This window comes from Phasianus colchicus, chromosome Z (assembly GCF_987193195.1).
Source record: "Phasianus colchicus chromosome Z, bPhaCol1.hap1.1, whole genome shotgun sequence".
Lineage (NCBI taxonomy): Eukaryota > Metazoa > Chordata > Aves > Galliformes > Phasianidae > Phasianus > Phasianus colchicus.
Window position 1 is genome coordinate 55,884,701 of NC_143476.1, and position 15,783 is coordinate 55,900,483.

The following is a 15,783-nucleotide window of genomic DNA, read 5'->3' on the forward strand; positions in this document are numbered from 1 at the left end:
AAGTTCAGTTTTACCAAATATTTGTCCTGACCTGACTCAAGTGAGCAGGTAGAATTGCCCCCAAGTTTTTCGTGCTACACAAGATGATAGCACAATGATTCAGTAATTTAGTTGAAGGTTGAGACGGGAGCAACAGTCCTTACCTCTATCCCAGGGGGCAACACTGAACCTTCTCTAATTCTGTGACTATTGTACAGGGAATTCTTTAAAGAGGAATTAAAGTTGGGAGTGTTTGGGAAAGGAACATTCTACCTGTGTTCAGGCAAATGACCTCATTTTACTAGCGACCTTCAGATTAACCACAATATAAACATTAAGTAAAACTGACGCTAGCAAACTGAATTGTTCTGAATTAAAATAGTATTTCCCTGCAAGAACTAAGTCAGACAATAAGTGATAAAACATAGATCTCTGCCTGTTTTTCACCAGATCAGTCATTCCCTTTGTGCAAGCTGAGGACAAGCCAGTGTCACCTGGAATCTACCTCTCACATGTTTTGCACCTTGTGATTTTAATTCATCCTCACTAGTGTTTACCTACATCCTATGAAGCTGAAGAGAAAAATATCACTCACTTCCTTAGACAGAAAGGCCCTTCAGGGCAACCAGCTTTACTCAGATTTCAAGTAAGACACAGTAGTATAGATTATATACATTCAAGAAGATATAGTGATGTTACAGCAGTCCTACTGAAGGCAGTAGTACTTTCAACAAGGCATTTTAGTGATTCTAGTGCAAACTCAGTGTTCCTCTCACTAATGCACTTATACTTATTCCTATACAAATTCTTAAAGAAGTCTCATTTGCATTGTTCTGAAAAATATATTTTCTGTGTACTGAAGCATTTTCTTCTCAGATTTTATCTCTTACTTTAACTTTACATTAAATTTCAACCAGATTAGGTTTCAATTTTAAGAGAAACTAGCTATATTATCTATTCATTCACATCTAATCTATACGACTATAGACAAATATACTTACAACTGGCTGTGATCTTGTGTATCCACATTATCCCATGTCATAGGCTGAGTGGTATATAGCTTCAATATAGACATATTTTCTTAGTAAGAATCAAGTAAAAAATGACACATATGAGACAGCTAAACAAAACTGTGTTTTATCTCTGTGTTATCTGGTAAAGCATTTATTTTCATTAATGTCTGTTGTTCAGCTCATGGTTCAGATGCAGGCCTCTTTGCCAGACTGCAAATAAAAAAGATGAGACAACATTCATTTGTGTATTGATATCAATCCAAAAAGGTTCATAAATATTTTTGAGGAATTTTCTAACTGGGATTGTGTTCTTACACTGCACAAAATACTTACTGTTTATCTCTCTCTTTCATCTTGGATTAGCTAACATAGTTGTAATGAAACACTGAATCCTAGTCCTCTGACAACAGGAACTCCATGCACTTTCTGTCATTCATTATCTTTAATACTTACTATTTACTTAGTCACAGTAAATACCTTTCCATAGCTCTAAAGCAATGTAAATGTTGAAAATGGAAAGGCATTTTCTGAGTCTTATGATAGGCTGTAGCGTTGCTATTCCAGAAGATACAAAATGCTAGAGAGTTGTTCCCCTACCTGAAGAAAAAAAAGGCCACACTGCATTAGAAACAGGCAGAACAACAGTCTGTGAATTAACGTCAAAATGCCATAATTTTAGGAATTGGACTCATCTTAAATGAGATAGTGCTTTGTCACCCAGTTAATATAACCAGGAATTATCTTAGGGATGCAGATTGAGAAACACTTCCAAAAGCTTTTTTGACTTGTCAGACTGCCTTCCAAGCATAAGCCCTGAAATCACTGTGGTTGTGTGCCAAAGTAATTTATATGAGAAAATTCTTGACCTTCTAGGAAGGCTCTAGGAAAAAAAGCTTTGGAAATCCTGGTTACACAAATCCTCCTCCAAATCACAATAGAGCAAAACAAATCTTTATGGTAATATAGTTATGACTACAGTAATAATTCACTGGGGAAGGTATAATATAGTGTACATGCAGTGGGAAGTACTAAGTAGATAAGACGAGAAAGTAGAAACACACAAGCCATTGTGCAGCAGGCAAACTATGACTTAGTTGCCATTACAGAAATGTGGTGGGATCATTCCCACGACTGGAGTGCTACAATGGATAGCTATAAGCTCTCCAGAAGTGACAGACAAGGAAGGAGGGGTGGCAGCATGGCTCTCTATGTTAGAGAATGTTTTTATGTTCTTGATGGGCCGGGAATGATGTGGTTAAGTCTCTATGGGTAAGGATGAATGGAAGGGCCAGCATAGCAACATCCTGGTGTGGGTCTGCTATGGACTGCCTAACCATGACGAAGTGACAGATGAGGCATTCTACGAACAACTGGCAGAAGCTGCACATTTGCCAGCCCTTGTTCTCATGGGATACTTCAGCTTCCCTGATATATGTTGGAAATACAGTGCAACACACAAGAAACAGTCTATGAGGTTTCTAGAGTGTATGGAAGACAACCTCCTGATGCAGCTAGTAAGAGAGTCTATCAGGGGAGGTGTGACCTGCTGTTTACAGAGAAGGACTGTTGGGAGATGTGCAGGCCGGGAGCTGTCTTGGACAGAATGACCATTAAATGGTAGAGTTCTTAATTCTTGGTGAAGTCAGGAGGGAAGCAGCAAAATCCTGCCTTGGACTTCTAGAGGGCAGAATTTGAGGTGTTCAGGACACTGGCAGAGACAGTCCCTTGGGATTCAGTCATGAAGGGTAAAGAGGTCCAGGAAGGCAGTCCACAGTTCAGAAAGGAAGTCTTAAAGGGCAGGAGCAGGCTATTCCTCTGTGCTGCAAGATGAGCCAGTGGGAAGAAGACTGATATGGATAAACAGGAAGATTATCCCAAGGCTCCAGGAGAAAAAGAGAATGTTCCTCCTGTGGAAGAAGGGACAGGCAACTCAAGGATAGTACAAAGAAGTTGTTAAAAATCAAAAAGGCAAAAGCCCAGCTAGAACTCAACTTGGCCATTGGGGTAAAAGGGAACAATAAACACTTTTATAAATATCTTAACAGTAAGAGGAGGGCTAAGGGAATCTCCATCCATTACTGGGTGTAGAGCGGAATGTGACCACTGTGGACAAGGAAAAGGAGATTCTCAATGCCTTTTTTACATCTGTCTTTAAAAGTCAGACCAGCTATCCTTGGGGTATCCTACTGCCTGTCCTGGAAGTCTTGGATAGGGGAGCATAAGAAACCCCCCATGATTCAGGTGGAAACTGTTAGAAACCTACTATTTCACTTGGATGTCCACAAATCCATGGGGTCAGATGGGATCCACCTGATGGTGCTGAGAGAGCTGGCAGAGGTGAATGCCAAGCCACTTTCCATCATCTACCAGTATTCCTGGTCAACCAAAATGATTCCAGGGGATTAGAGGCTTGACAGTGTGACTCCCATCTACAAGAATGGCCATAAGGAAGATCCGGGAACTACAGGCCTCTCAGCCTGACCTCAGTATCAGGAAAGGTTATGGAGCAGATAATTTTGAGGGAGATCACAGCATGTGTGGGACAACCAGATGATCAAGACTAGCCAGCATAGGTTCATGAAAAGCAGGTCCTGCTTGACCAACATGATCTTCTTTTATGGTTGACTGATCCGCCTGGTAGATGAAGGAAAGACTGTTGACATAGTCTACCTAGACTTCAGCAAAGCTTTCAACACTGTCTCCCACAGTATCTTCCTGGAGAAGCTAGCAGCCCATGGCTTGGGTAGGTACATTCTTTGCTGGGTAGAGAACTGGCTCGACGGTCAGGCCCAGAGAATGGTAGTGTATGGAGCTAAATCCATCTGACAACTGGTCATGAATGGTGTTCCCCAGGGGTTGGTACTGGAATCTGTCCTCTTCACTATCTTTACTGATGACCAAGATGAGGGCATTAAGTGCACCCTCAGTAAGTTTGCAGATGACACCAAGTTGTCTAAAAGTGTCGATCTGCCTGGGGGTAGCGAGGCCCTACAAAGGATCTGGATGGTCTGGATAGCTGGGCTGAGGCCAATGGGATGAAGTTCAACAAGGCTAAATGCTGAGTCCTGCACTTTGGCCACAATAACCCCAGGCAATGCTACAGACTTGGAGCAGAGTGGCTAGAAGACTGTGGAGAGGTAACAGACCTGGTGACATTGGTTGATGCTCATCTGAACATGAGCCAGCAGTGTGCCCAGATGGTCAAGAAGCCATCAGCATCCTGGCTTATATTTGAAATAGTTTTGCCAGCAAAAGCAAAGAGGTGATCGTCCGCTATACTCAGTGTTGGTGGGGCTGTACGTTGAATACTATGTTCAGTTTTGGGTGCCTCACTACAAGAAAGTCATTGAAGCCCTGGCGCATGTTCAGAGGAGGGCAGTGAAGCTGGTGAGGGGTCTGGAGTGCAAGCCACAACATTTAGATGTTGTACTGAGGGACATTTATTGGAAAATATTGATGATAGGTAGATGGTTGGACTGGATGATCTTAGAAGTCTTTTCCAAACTTGATGATTAAATGATTCTATGATTCCATCTTGTAAGCAAACTATTCCTCTTTGGTTGTTTCAGTATGTTAAAATGAATAAACGGTAGCAGATGTATTGACTGTAACTATCCAGGTTAAATCAATAAAACATATCTTGCTCTATATCTGAACTGAGGAATTATCGCTTTCTGAAACTTCAAAATCACTTCAGTCAGTCCAAGGCCTGTTGGAAGTGGCATAGTCCTAACTCAGTTCTGACTATCAAACAGGAACAGGAATTAGATGATAAATGAATAATAGTTAATTATGTTTTGCTCATTGACTACATTGACAGTTTGGAAAGAACAGTCAGAAAAAAAAGCTGAGGAAATTAAATATTTCATTTCCTTTTGAAATATCTGATACTAGCTCTTTCTGCTATTAATGGGAGATTTTTGCAGTTGGGAAAAGTTATCCAAGACATCTTGAGTATTACTATTTCTCAAAGTAGCTTACTTGGCAAAACTAGAAGAGAGATGTCTGCAGAAGAGTCCGAACTAACTTCACAGTCTCAGACTGCAAACCTGACTTGCTTCTACAAACATTAGAATAGTTTCATCTTAGAAAAAAACTTTAAATTGTCCTTAAACCTTCACACATATAAAAATCAAACAAATAAACAACAAAAAAAAGAAAGATGCGGAACAATCTAATCTGTTGTATTCAGTATGAAAGTGTATTTTTTCTGGTGTCTTCCACTATGTATTTCACATCATTTTAAGGATTTTTGCTGTTTAATTTTCAGCAAAACAATTTACATCATGACATTTATTCCTGAGGTCTGTATTTAAATATTGAACAGCATTTTCTCATTGAATTTCCATCTAAAAATTCAGATATCTTCAGTTTTCATGTTTCAGTTTTATTCTAGGCTGGGTTGATCCAAGGCTGTTGCTGCTTGGGAAGGAATGCCTTTTAAAGAGTACAATGGATGACACAGTGCAAGTCATAATTATTCATGAGAAATTGTAAAGATATTAGGCTTACTGTTATTTCGAAGAGAAGAATCTCCAAGACATGTTTGTATTTGTTGTAATTTGTTCCATTATACAAGTGCCTAAAGGTATGTAACTCAGAGCTGAATTTCCTGAAAGAGGAAAGACGCAGATGTGACATATAAGGTGGGACCTGATTCTATACTAAAATAGATTCTTTAGCCCTGGAGCTGCTATCAGATTTTTGAAAGAATCAAATAGGTTGGGAATATACATAAAGGAATATGAGCTTCTTAGCCCTAGAAATTTATCTTCTTATAATTAAGCATAAAATATTATTGATAACTAAATGCCAGCAGCAAGAATAAAAAAGTCCATCTGAAGATGATAGAGATTTAAGAAAAATATGTATCAATGTGGAATTGATTACAGAGGGGACTGAGAAAGTGATCTTAAGATGTTTGTGCCACTGACAATCTGTTACTCTGTTTATTAGCCAACACAGTCAAGATCTAGTTCAGGATTAGAAATTATACACCCCTGAAAAGTTTAAGTAAAGAAAGAAATGTTACAATGATTGTTGAAAAATGCAAGTTTAAACCTATCAAAACATAGTTAAATATAACTTTACATCTTTTTTTTTTCTATTCACCAGTTTCTAAAAATTCAATCTGTCAAAAACAACTTTGCATTTCTGTGAGACTGCAGTTTTGGAAAGTCAAATACCTTCAGCTGTTCAGAGGATTATTTTCCTCATGTCTTTTCTCCTTTTCTTTTATTCTTTCTTTTATTTTTTTCCTCCATTAGCAAGAGACAAAAGGGGAAAGGAGATGTAAAAAACATTACTGTATTTCTGTATCACAAGAAAGTTCCTTTCATATAAGAAAAATAACTTTCAGAGAAATCTTTTATGTAAGTTCCATACCATGTTTTTTTCATACCCCAGTTTAGCTACAATATATTGAAAATAGAACACTGGGGAAACTAGTCATACAGTTAATTAATTTTGTATTATTTGGAAACAAAGATGCTTCAAAAAATCCTCAGTGAAACTGCTCGTTGAGTTCATGATACTAAAACCTCCCTTTTAAACTACAATCTAAAAGCAAGCTCTCATTCTTAATCCATTTTGACACAAGGGTGGAGTATGGAACAATAGAAGCATAGTAAAAATCTGGAGCCACTAGTCTCACTTGACTAAGCTTGATCACACCAGTCTGCAAACAGATGATTGTGTATTTGCTTTTGCAACTGCTGAGTAGTACTTTCTTCTGCCATTTCCTGCAGCTGCATTATTCATATTAATATAGGAATAATCATAAATTGTATGTCTGGGTTATTCTAAGAGAACAGTATGTTTGACCTGTCATTCAAAACAATATGCCAACTTCATTAGCTGAGGCACTTCTCAGTATAATGGCAATGACAAATATGTTTTACCTTTAATTAGATGTGAGTGGTGGGCTTTATGCTTCTATAAGGCAAGGCAAACTTTGCTCTGATGCAATAAAAGCTCAATCAGGAAGCATTTTATAACCTTGTTTATGTGAAATCAGACTGAAATTACATCAAACTCCACATTACAGGTTTCCTTTACAAGTTTTGTAACTACTAGAAATGCAGCAAATGTACCATATTTCACATTTTTTTCAGCTGAAACAAGGAAGTGTAGAGTTTTATTAAATATATAAATAAAACAGTTCTAATCTTGTGAATAGTTGTGCTTTACATTATATAACATATGTCTTTATATTTTTTCATAGAAACAAGTAATCACCAAAGTTGGAAAAGACCTTCAGCTAATCCATCTGCCACCAATATTTCCCCACTAAACCATGCCCCTCAGTATGACATCTAGGCATTTCTTCAATAGTTCCAAAGGGAGAGACTCAAGTACCTCCCTAGGCAGCCTATTCTAGTACCTGATCACTCTTTTGAGGAAGAAATTTTTCCCAATGTCCAACTTGAATCTCCATTACAGCAATTTGAGGCCATTCCCTCTAGTTCTATCTCCAGTTATGCAGGAGAAGAGGCCAATCTCCACCTCGCCATAAGTTATTTTCATGTAATAATAGAGAGCCATAAGGTCTCCCCTGAACCTCCTCTCCTCCAGAATTACAAGTCCCAATTCCCTCAGCTGCTCCTAATATGGCTTGCACTCCAAACCCCTCACCAGCTTCACTGCCCTTCTCTGAACATGCTCCAGGGCCTCAATGTCTTTCTTGCAGTGAGGTTCCCAATACTGAACACATTATTAACAGTTTGGCCTCACCAGCACTACAGGTGAATGATCCCCTCCTTGCTCCTGCTGGCAACACTGATATAAGTCAAGATGCCATTGGCTTTGGCTACCTGGGAACATTGGTGGCTCATGTTCAGACGAGCATCAATCAATACCTCCAGGTCTGTTTCCTCTACATAGAGTTTCAACTGCTCTGCTCCAAGTCTGTAGCATTGCCTGGGGTTGTTGTGGCCAAAGAGCAGGACCCAGTACTTGGTTGCTGAACTTCACCCCCTTGGCTACAGCCCAATTATCCAGATTGAGCCATCTTGGCTACAGCCCCAGTTATCCAGATTGACTCTGCAGAGCCTTCCTACCCTCAGGCAGATCAACACTTCCTCTCAGCTTGGTGTCATTTGCAAACTTACTTAGGGTGTACTAAATCTCCTTGACCAGGTCATCAATAAGGGTACTAAACAGGACAGACCCCAGTATCAGCACAGTCTTCTAGTGTTTTGAGTTTCATCTAGCAAGTTTGATCTGGTAAAGCAGACACTGCTAGCAAGAAGAAACAGTAAGAAGAAACCTGATCCATATCTCCCATTTTACTTTCTACGAGTATCCTGTTGCCTAGAAAAGCTTTTGCATTTTTTTTTTTGTAGATTAAATATTTATGTACATAGTGTGGGAGGCTGACAGCAAATAGCAGATGTTAATTCACTTCTCTGAGGAAAAACCAGCCCTGAGAACAGATCAATTACAATGGATGAAGGTAATTTTTAAGACTTAATATTTATTTAGGAAAGAAAGAGGTTCATTTATGTTGAATTATGACACATAATTGATGAGAGTGGAGGTGTGGAGCCAGCCAAATTTTTATATTTGAGAATATGAGATAAATTTTAAAATATTTTATTTTTAAACTTCCTAGCCGTAAACAATTGCCAAAGAACAGTAGATGAGTATAGTTTTAAGTATATCTAATCATTTTTCAAAGTCTGTCTTCAAAATACATATGTTCTGATGCTAGTGACTAGTTAGAGAGTTGTATACTTTATGAAAAGTTTAACAAGCTTCTCCGGTCTTTAGAAATATTTTGTAACATTTTTGAAAAACAGAATTGAGTTTCTACAGCTTAACAAGACACTGAGAATTCTTTCATCCACAACAAGTGACAATGTATGCTCATGCTTTTGTTCTTTCATTTAGGAATGTAATTATAAGACAAATAATGTTAGAAAATTAACAAAAAAGATTGTACGAGGGATTGATAAAAGCCTAATGACAGTGGCTTCTGTTCAAGACTGGAAAGTGAGTTCAGCAGTTTAACAGCACAAGAATCTTAAGTTCTTGATCAGAAGAATTTGTTCAGAAATTTTCAAAAGTCTTCGATTGATTTGTAAGGCAAGCAGCAGAGATAGATCTAAGAAGGAGTTTCAGTTATACAGTATGTTAAAAAACATGCTAACTAAAAGGATGTTTAATAAAAATTGGATTAGTAATTACAAGTATGTCAACTATACTTCTGCTTTCTTTTTCATGATGCATTTTAGTTACAAATATAATTTATTTATTTATTTTCTTTCAAGCTAAGAACTCTTTCTCCTGCTTATTGTTCTCCTGGAACAGTAATTCCATGTTTGCTGAAAATGAAATAATTTGTAAAGCAAGTGAGTTACCAGAGGATTCTGCCTCAAATAAGAGAACATAATGCTTTAAGAAAAGGATAGAAAATTGAATATTGCTGAGTTTTTTTGATGTTTCTACTAGAGTTTCCACAGAGACAATGTCATAATCATGACATGTAAAGAACTATAATTAAATAGCACCTGTACTCATCATTTTTGTTATACAGAATATCTCTTACAAGATGTTACTGTAAGTATTAAACTCTGTAATGCTTTTCACAGAATCACAGAATGGCCAGGATTGGAAGGGGCCACAAGGAGCATGAATCTCCAACCCCCCTGCCACAGGCAGGGCCACCAACCTCCCCATTTAATACCAGACCAGGCTGCCCAGGGCCCCATCCAATCTGGTCTTGAACACCTCCAGGGATGGGGCATTCACAACCTCTCTGAACAGCCAGTTCCAGCACCTCACTGCTCCCGTAGTATAGAACGTCCCCCTCACATCCAGCTTAAATCTTCCCTCCCTCAACATAAAACCATTTCCCCTTGTACTGCAGTTATCTACCCTTTCAAAGAGTTGATTCCCCACCTGTTTATAGGCTCGTTTTCGGTACTGAAAGGCTGCAGTGAGGACACCCGCAGCCTTCTTTTCTCCAGGCTGAACAAGCCCAGCTCCCTCAGCCTGTCCTCACAGGGGAGGTGCTTCAGTTCCCTGATTATCTTTGTGGCCCTCCTCTGGACCCTCTCTAACAGCTCTTTGTCTTGTACCGGTGGCTCCAGACCTGGACACTGCTCCAGATGGGACCTCACAAGAGCAAAGTAGAGAGGGACAATCACCTCCCTGTCCCTGTTGGCCACCCCTCTTCTGATGGAGCCCAGGATACCATTTGCTTTCTGAGCTGCAAGGGCACACTGCTGGCTCATGTTAAGCTTTTCAGCTATCAAGACCCACAGGTCTTTCTTTGCAGGACTGCTCTCAAGGACTGCTCCTTCCAGTCTGTCTGGATGCCTGGGATTCCTCCAGCCCAAGTGCAGAACCTTGCACTTTGCACTTTTGTGACTTTGGTCTTCTCTGAGACATCCATATACTGGGAAAAAACTAAAGCACATAACCAGAGATACAAAAATTAAAATAGCCAGCATCAGCTACTATTTTTAGTTTGGAATTTTTCAGAAATGTATATAGGTGAATATGTAAGTGAAAACTGAAGGTAAGACTAGGTGGGCTCTTTTAAAGAGTATGTAATTACAGTAAAGGTAAACAACTATGCAAAGCCTGTAATGAAATCAGGACTGTTTGCCTTGCTCCACCTTACAAAGCAGGCTGTTGAGAAGTTGGATGAGGGAAAGAAGAGAAAGATTTGAGTCTTTTTATCTGTAACCTGCAGAACTTGACCATAAGTCACAATGGAATCATGATGGAACAATCTGTTCTTACCTGTTTTTAAAGACCATGATTGAACCCTTCCCACCCATATTAGTAGAAGTATTCTGTGCTCACATATCAAATAAACTTCTCGAGTATTACGCTGAAAATTTAAATGCATTGATGAAATGAAAACTAAAGCTCATCATGGCTTATTTAGAAATAAATAGCACTATATTAATGAGGCACTAAGACCTGCTAGTATTTACAGTTTGCTGAGTAATAAGCGAGCAAAAACTGGGAATACCTTGTAAATATCTTATCTAGCCAATTTAAATGAAGTAGAAGTCAACAAATAAATCTAAAGGAAATCTAGATTCTCAGTTTTTTTTCCAATATCTCAGTGGTTTATTGTCAGAAACATATTCCTTCACAGAGAAAAATAGCCATAAAATTGACAAATGAGATCAAGAAAAAGCCTTGTGGTAGCACAATGTTAACTGTTGATGGCAAATCTTATTCAAAACTATCAACATTTTAGTTCATGGAATCATGGAATATCCTGAGTGAGAAAGGATCCACAAAGATCAAGCTCAACCCCAGGCTCCACACAAGGCCACCCTAAAATCGATACTCTGCCTGAGATCATTTTCCAAACATTTATTGAAGTCCAGCAATCGGAGAGCCTGTCCTAATGCTTGACTGGCGAAGAACCTGGTGAAGAACCTTTCCCTAGACCCATTCCTGGCCCTCCCCTGGAGCAGCACCAAGACTTTCCCTTGTATCATATCACTGTCACCAGGGAGCAGATCTCAGCACTGCCCCTCTCCTCCCCATAAGGAGCTGTAGGCTGCCACAAGGCCTCCCCTCAGCCTGCCCTGCTCTGGGCTGAACGAGCCAAGGCAAATCAGCTGCCTCTATATATCTTGTTCTCTAGGCCCTTCACTATCTCTGTTGTTTGTTCCTATATGTCCTCTTCTTTATACCAATATATTTGTATAGAATAACTCAACAGTTTTAACATTCAAAGTATTAACTAACTGCCTGTGCATGTTTCTCTCATGCAATAAACTCTAAGTTGAGAATAACAAGTTAAACAACATCACTGATTGTCAGCTCTGTTAGGCAATGCCATTGGGCAAGGCTATTGCTTAAGGCAGTGTAACCTGAGAATGATAGACAAAAATATGTGGTTTGACCAGCATGAATAAGCAAAAAAAAATCACAATGAATTTTTGTCTGGAAAAATCTGTAAAATGCCATCAGAAATTCATTTTCAATTTACTTTCAGGAAATGAGATATTCCTCCCAGAGTGTGAAAATATATTAGTGCATGAATCTTCAGCTTAACAATTCCAAATCTAAATTAATATAATTATACAGTAACTGCAATCCTTGATAGAACTGCAGGCTTTGATATCCTACAATAAGTTGATGTCAACATGGTGCAGTGCTCAGTGAGGAGTAAGGACTAGATCAGTCTGTAAAACCACCCACTCCACAGGTAAACAGGAGAAGCTGACACTGTCCCATTCATAATCAAGGGAAGAGGTCACAGATGAATCATTTCCAACCACTGAACTACACTGAATCTTGCAGTTGAGTTGTGGTACTTGACTGCTTGTAAAAGTGATCAACAGCAGCAATAAAAATGACAATTTGTGCTTCGTTGTAATCAATGAAGAAAATTAATGTGGTCTTGACTGCCAGTTCCCATTTGTTCAGGGCATAAGGAGAGCTATTATTCTTTTCCTACTTCGGGTTTCGTGCCTCATTTTCTAGTTAATAAAGAAAGACCTGCCTAAGTCAAAGGAGTAATTTTTTCTTTTGCTAAAGTTCTTCTATTGAGCCACACATAAAAGACTCTGCTACCAGTGCTCATAGTCTTCTCTTTTCCTGCACTACTTCCTCTTGTAACAGGTCACAGAGGCTCTATTCAACTGTTCTGTGCATTTATGAGAAAGTCTAATGTATACACCTCCTTTTTTATTTATTTGTTTGTTTGTTTGTTTATTGTAAGACCTTCATAAAATGAATGGGTAAAATCAGAAGTACTACTGACAACACCAGGGTCAGGCTCAGACCCAAGCTGAATAACCCCAACTGATTGTTAGAAATCACAAACGTCATAAGTTGCTGTGATTGTTAAAATCATTTCAGAAATTTTGTCAAAAAATTTTGCTTTTTAAGATGAAAATTGCAGTGTTTGATATTTTGATATAAACAGTTATGAGACACATGAGAGATGCAATATTGCTTTTTTGTTTTCCTTTTCTGCCATAGTCTTGAATTGTTTATTCAATTATTTATTTATTGCACATAAAAATTAATTTGGATGGGGTTGATTATGCAGTAAGATGCAAGAATATTCCACTCTATACATTACTGATATAAATTCTGCATTTACAGAGTGAATAACAGATATCATATAAGCCTGATTCATTTCTCCATCCCTTTGTAGAGTCCTTTCTCTGATGTCAGCAGCACTTCTCAGCAGTCTAACCTGTGCCTTATGTTCCAACCATTGAGAATCATATGGCATTTTTAATTTCAATTAGTAGCATATTTAATGATCTACAAAGACTTTCAGAACTCTGTTATCAGGGTTGGACTGCACAGGCTGTGGATTTGAAGCTTAGTTCCCTCTGTTTTGAAAACACAGACATATTTCCCTGTTTCCAAGGTGACACAACACAGAAGTGTAGAACAGTTAGCATTAAAATATCAAGTTTCATTAGAAGTTGCTGTGCAGGGAACCTCTGGAGTAGGAAGCCTGAGTGAGATGGTTCTTACTCCTAATTGTCTGAACAATTTCTACAGTTTTCTTTTTTTTTCTTTTTCTTTCTTTTTTTTTTTTAATCTGTAAGGAGCTTAATTGATGCTGTAGCTGGAATTATTCTATGTAAAGTAACCTACACTGCAGTATGAATAATAATGCATTAAATTAAAACTTATTCAAAGATATAAACGCTCTATGTGAATTTATAACGCTAATTTTTTCTCTTGACCTTGTGCAGCACATGACTGTGCTTTACCACAGTCAAACTACTGATTTTAATCTCTCTCCATGGATATTTTCTTAAGATAATCTGTTATATCTGTTATTGTAGATATTTCTATATATGTTTTCTTTTATATTTATTGTACATATTGTCTGGATTTTTTTTTTTCTTTTCTACTTCTACTTAGACCAATATTCATATCCTGAAGAAAATATTCCCCTGTCATTACTACCTTGGTTCTGGAAGAAGAAAAGGAATTCTGTATCTCCTGCCGATAAAAGTCAAAACAAAACAGGTAATGTTAGCCTCTTCACAACATTTGCACACACTAAATAATTAGTAGATTATCAAAATGAATATGTCACTATTGTAATGGAAGTGTTAGATTTGTTAATTATCTACTGAACATTTTAAGCAATATGGTATAAATCTTTTAAGCACAGACTGGTAAAAAAAAAAAGTGTCAAATTGTCCTGGTTGATATTCTGTATCAGTCTCTTTGACAGATAGGCTGTATGGCCCATTTGCTCTAATTGCAATAATAGGATAAGATAGGATAGTTTAGAATGGAGTGGAGTGGAGTGGAGTGGAGTGGAGTGGAGTGGAGTGGAGTGGAGTGGAGTGGAGTGGAGTGGAGTGGAGTGGAGTGGAGTGGAGTGGGGTGGGGTGGGGTGGGGTGGGGTGGGGTGGGGTGATGTTCCTGTGTGTCCTCTCACTGCAGACCAGGGAGCAGGGCCATGCAACTGTCTCTGCCTGCCCTTCTCAGGGAGCTGCAGCTGATGTCACTTCTTGGCCTCTTCTTTGCCATATTGAGTAATCTGAGTGTTCTCAGCCTCTCCTCACAGAACATGCTGTTCAGCTCTTTTACTAGCCTTTTTGTCCACCTTTGGACACTTTAAGGTACTTTACTACTAACGCCTTTGTTATGCTGTGGAGACCAGTACATTTGCAACTGGAAATACTGTGTTAAACCAGATCGGAGATCTTTGATAAGCCATAAAAAAAATATTGCAGGTTTGGAATCTCTTGTTTCTTAGTCTGGAGGCACTGTGATTGGGCAAGCAACTTGTGTCAGATTTTTAAAACATTACTTACACAGTCTACTTTTTTTTGTTAAGCAGATCTATTCTGTCCTAGTTGAAGTCCAGGGCTCCAGGCAATTTTTCAACCCAAATCCTTTTCTTATATCTCAATGTGTGAGTGAAGGGAAAATAAATTAAAAAAAAATAAGAAAAAGAAAAAGAAAAAAAAAAATAACATTTGGATGAGTAGAAAGTAATTGTAACATACCAATTGCTAGTTTCAGACATGACAAGAATGACGCTTTACTGTATTCTATCATCCTTGGTTTTGTGTTCTAGCTCAATCTTTGTGTATTATGCCTAGAAGATTGTGTGCTAGCGATTAATGTGCTGCTTAAGAAAAAAAAATCTAGCACTGGATCAGCATTTGTTTCAGTGACTAACTCGATACTCTGAAATGGTCAACCTGTTGCAACTAGCCAGGCTAGGCGGGTCCCTAGGTAGTTCTGGGGAAGAACATGAATATACCTGCTACCCATATAAGCCTCTGCAATAATATTGCAATAGTCGTACAAGTGTAAATAACACACCTGTTTAACACATAACTCTGCCTTTCCCTGATTTAAGACCTACCAGTTCAGACACTTCAGCTGCATAAAAGTGACTGATCCATATGGTTCAGATTAGTGGAAAGAGAAAGATACTATATTTCTCTCAGCAAGCCATACTGTTTCAAATACTGAAACAGATAAATTTTCATAGGGCTTTGCCATTTTGCAATTCTCTGAAAACAAACTGTAATACATACTAGTAAAGAAACAATGCTTGTATCACTTTTCCAAAGATGAAAGACAGAGACACAGAAGGATTTTTTAGGTCTTTATCATACACTGAATTCAATATATTGATATAAGTATTATAATATAAATATAGTTAATATAATAAAGAATTGGATGTAACCAATTCAAATTATGATCCTCTTTGCTTCATGGCTAGCAAATTTAAGAACTTAAAAATTAACGTCTACAAACTTTGTAAGATTCAACAAGGTCTCTACATAGGTATCTCACATACGAGACACTGGGAGAG

At 38.3% G+C, this 15,783-nt stretch overlaps 1 protein-coding gene across 1 annotated transcript in view; it reads left to right on the forward strand.

The window, feature by feature from the left end:
• The first annotated feature begins 2,257 nt into the window (after positions 1–2,257).
• Positions 2,258–15,783, forward strand: part of LOC149912996 (uncharacterized) — a 43,960-nt gene continuing 30,434 nt past the window's right edge. The window contains exons 1-2 of the mRNA XM_090131888.1: positions 2,258–2,528; positions 13,860–13,967. Of these exons, the coding sequence (XP_089988014.1) occupies positions 2,258–2,528; positions 13,860–13,967 (379 nt within the window). The remainder of the gene's footprint in view (positions 2,529–13,859; positions 13,968–15,783) is intronic.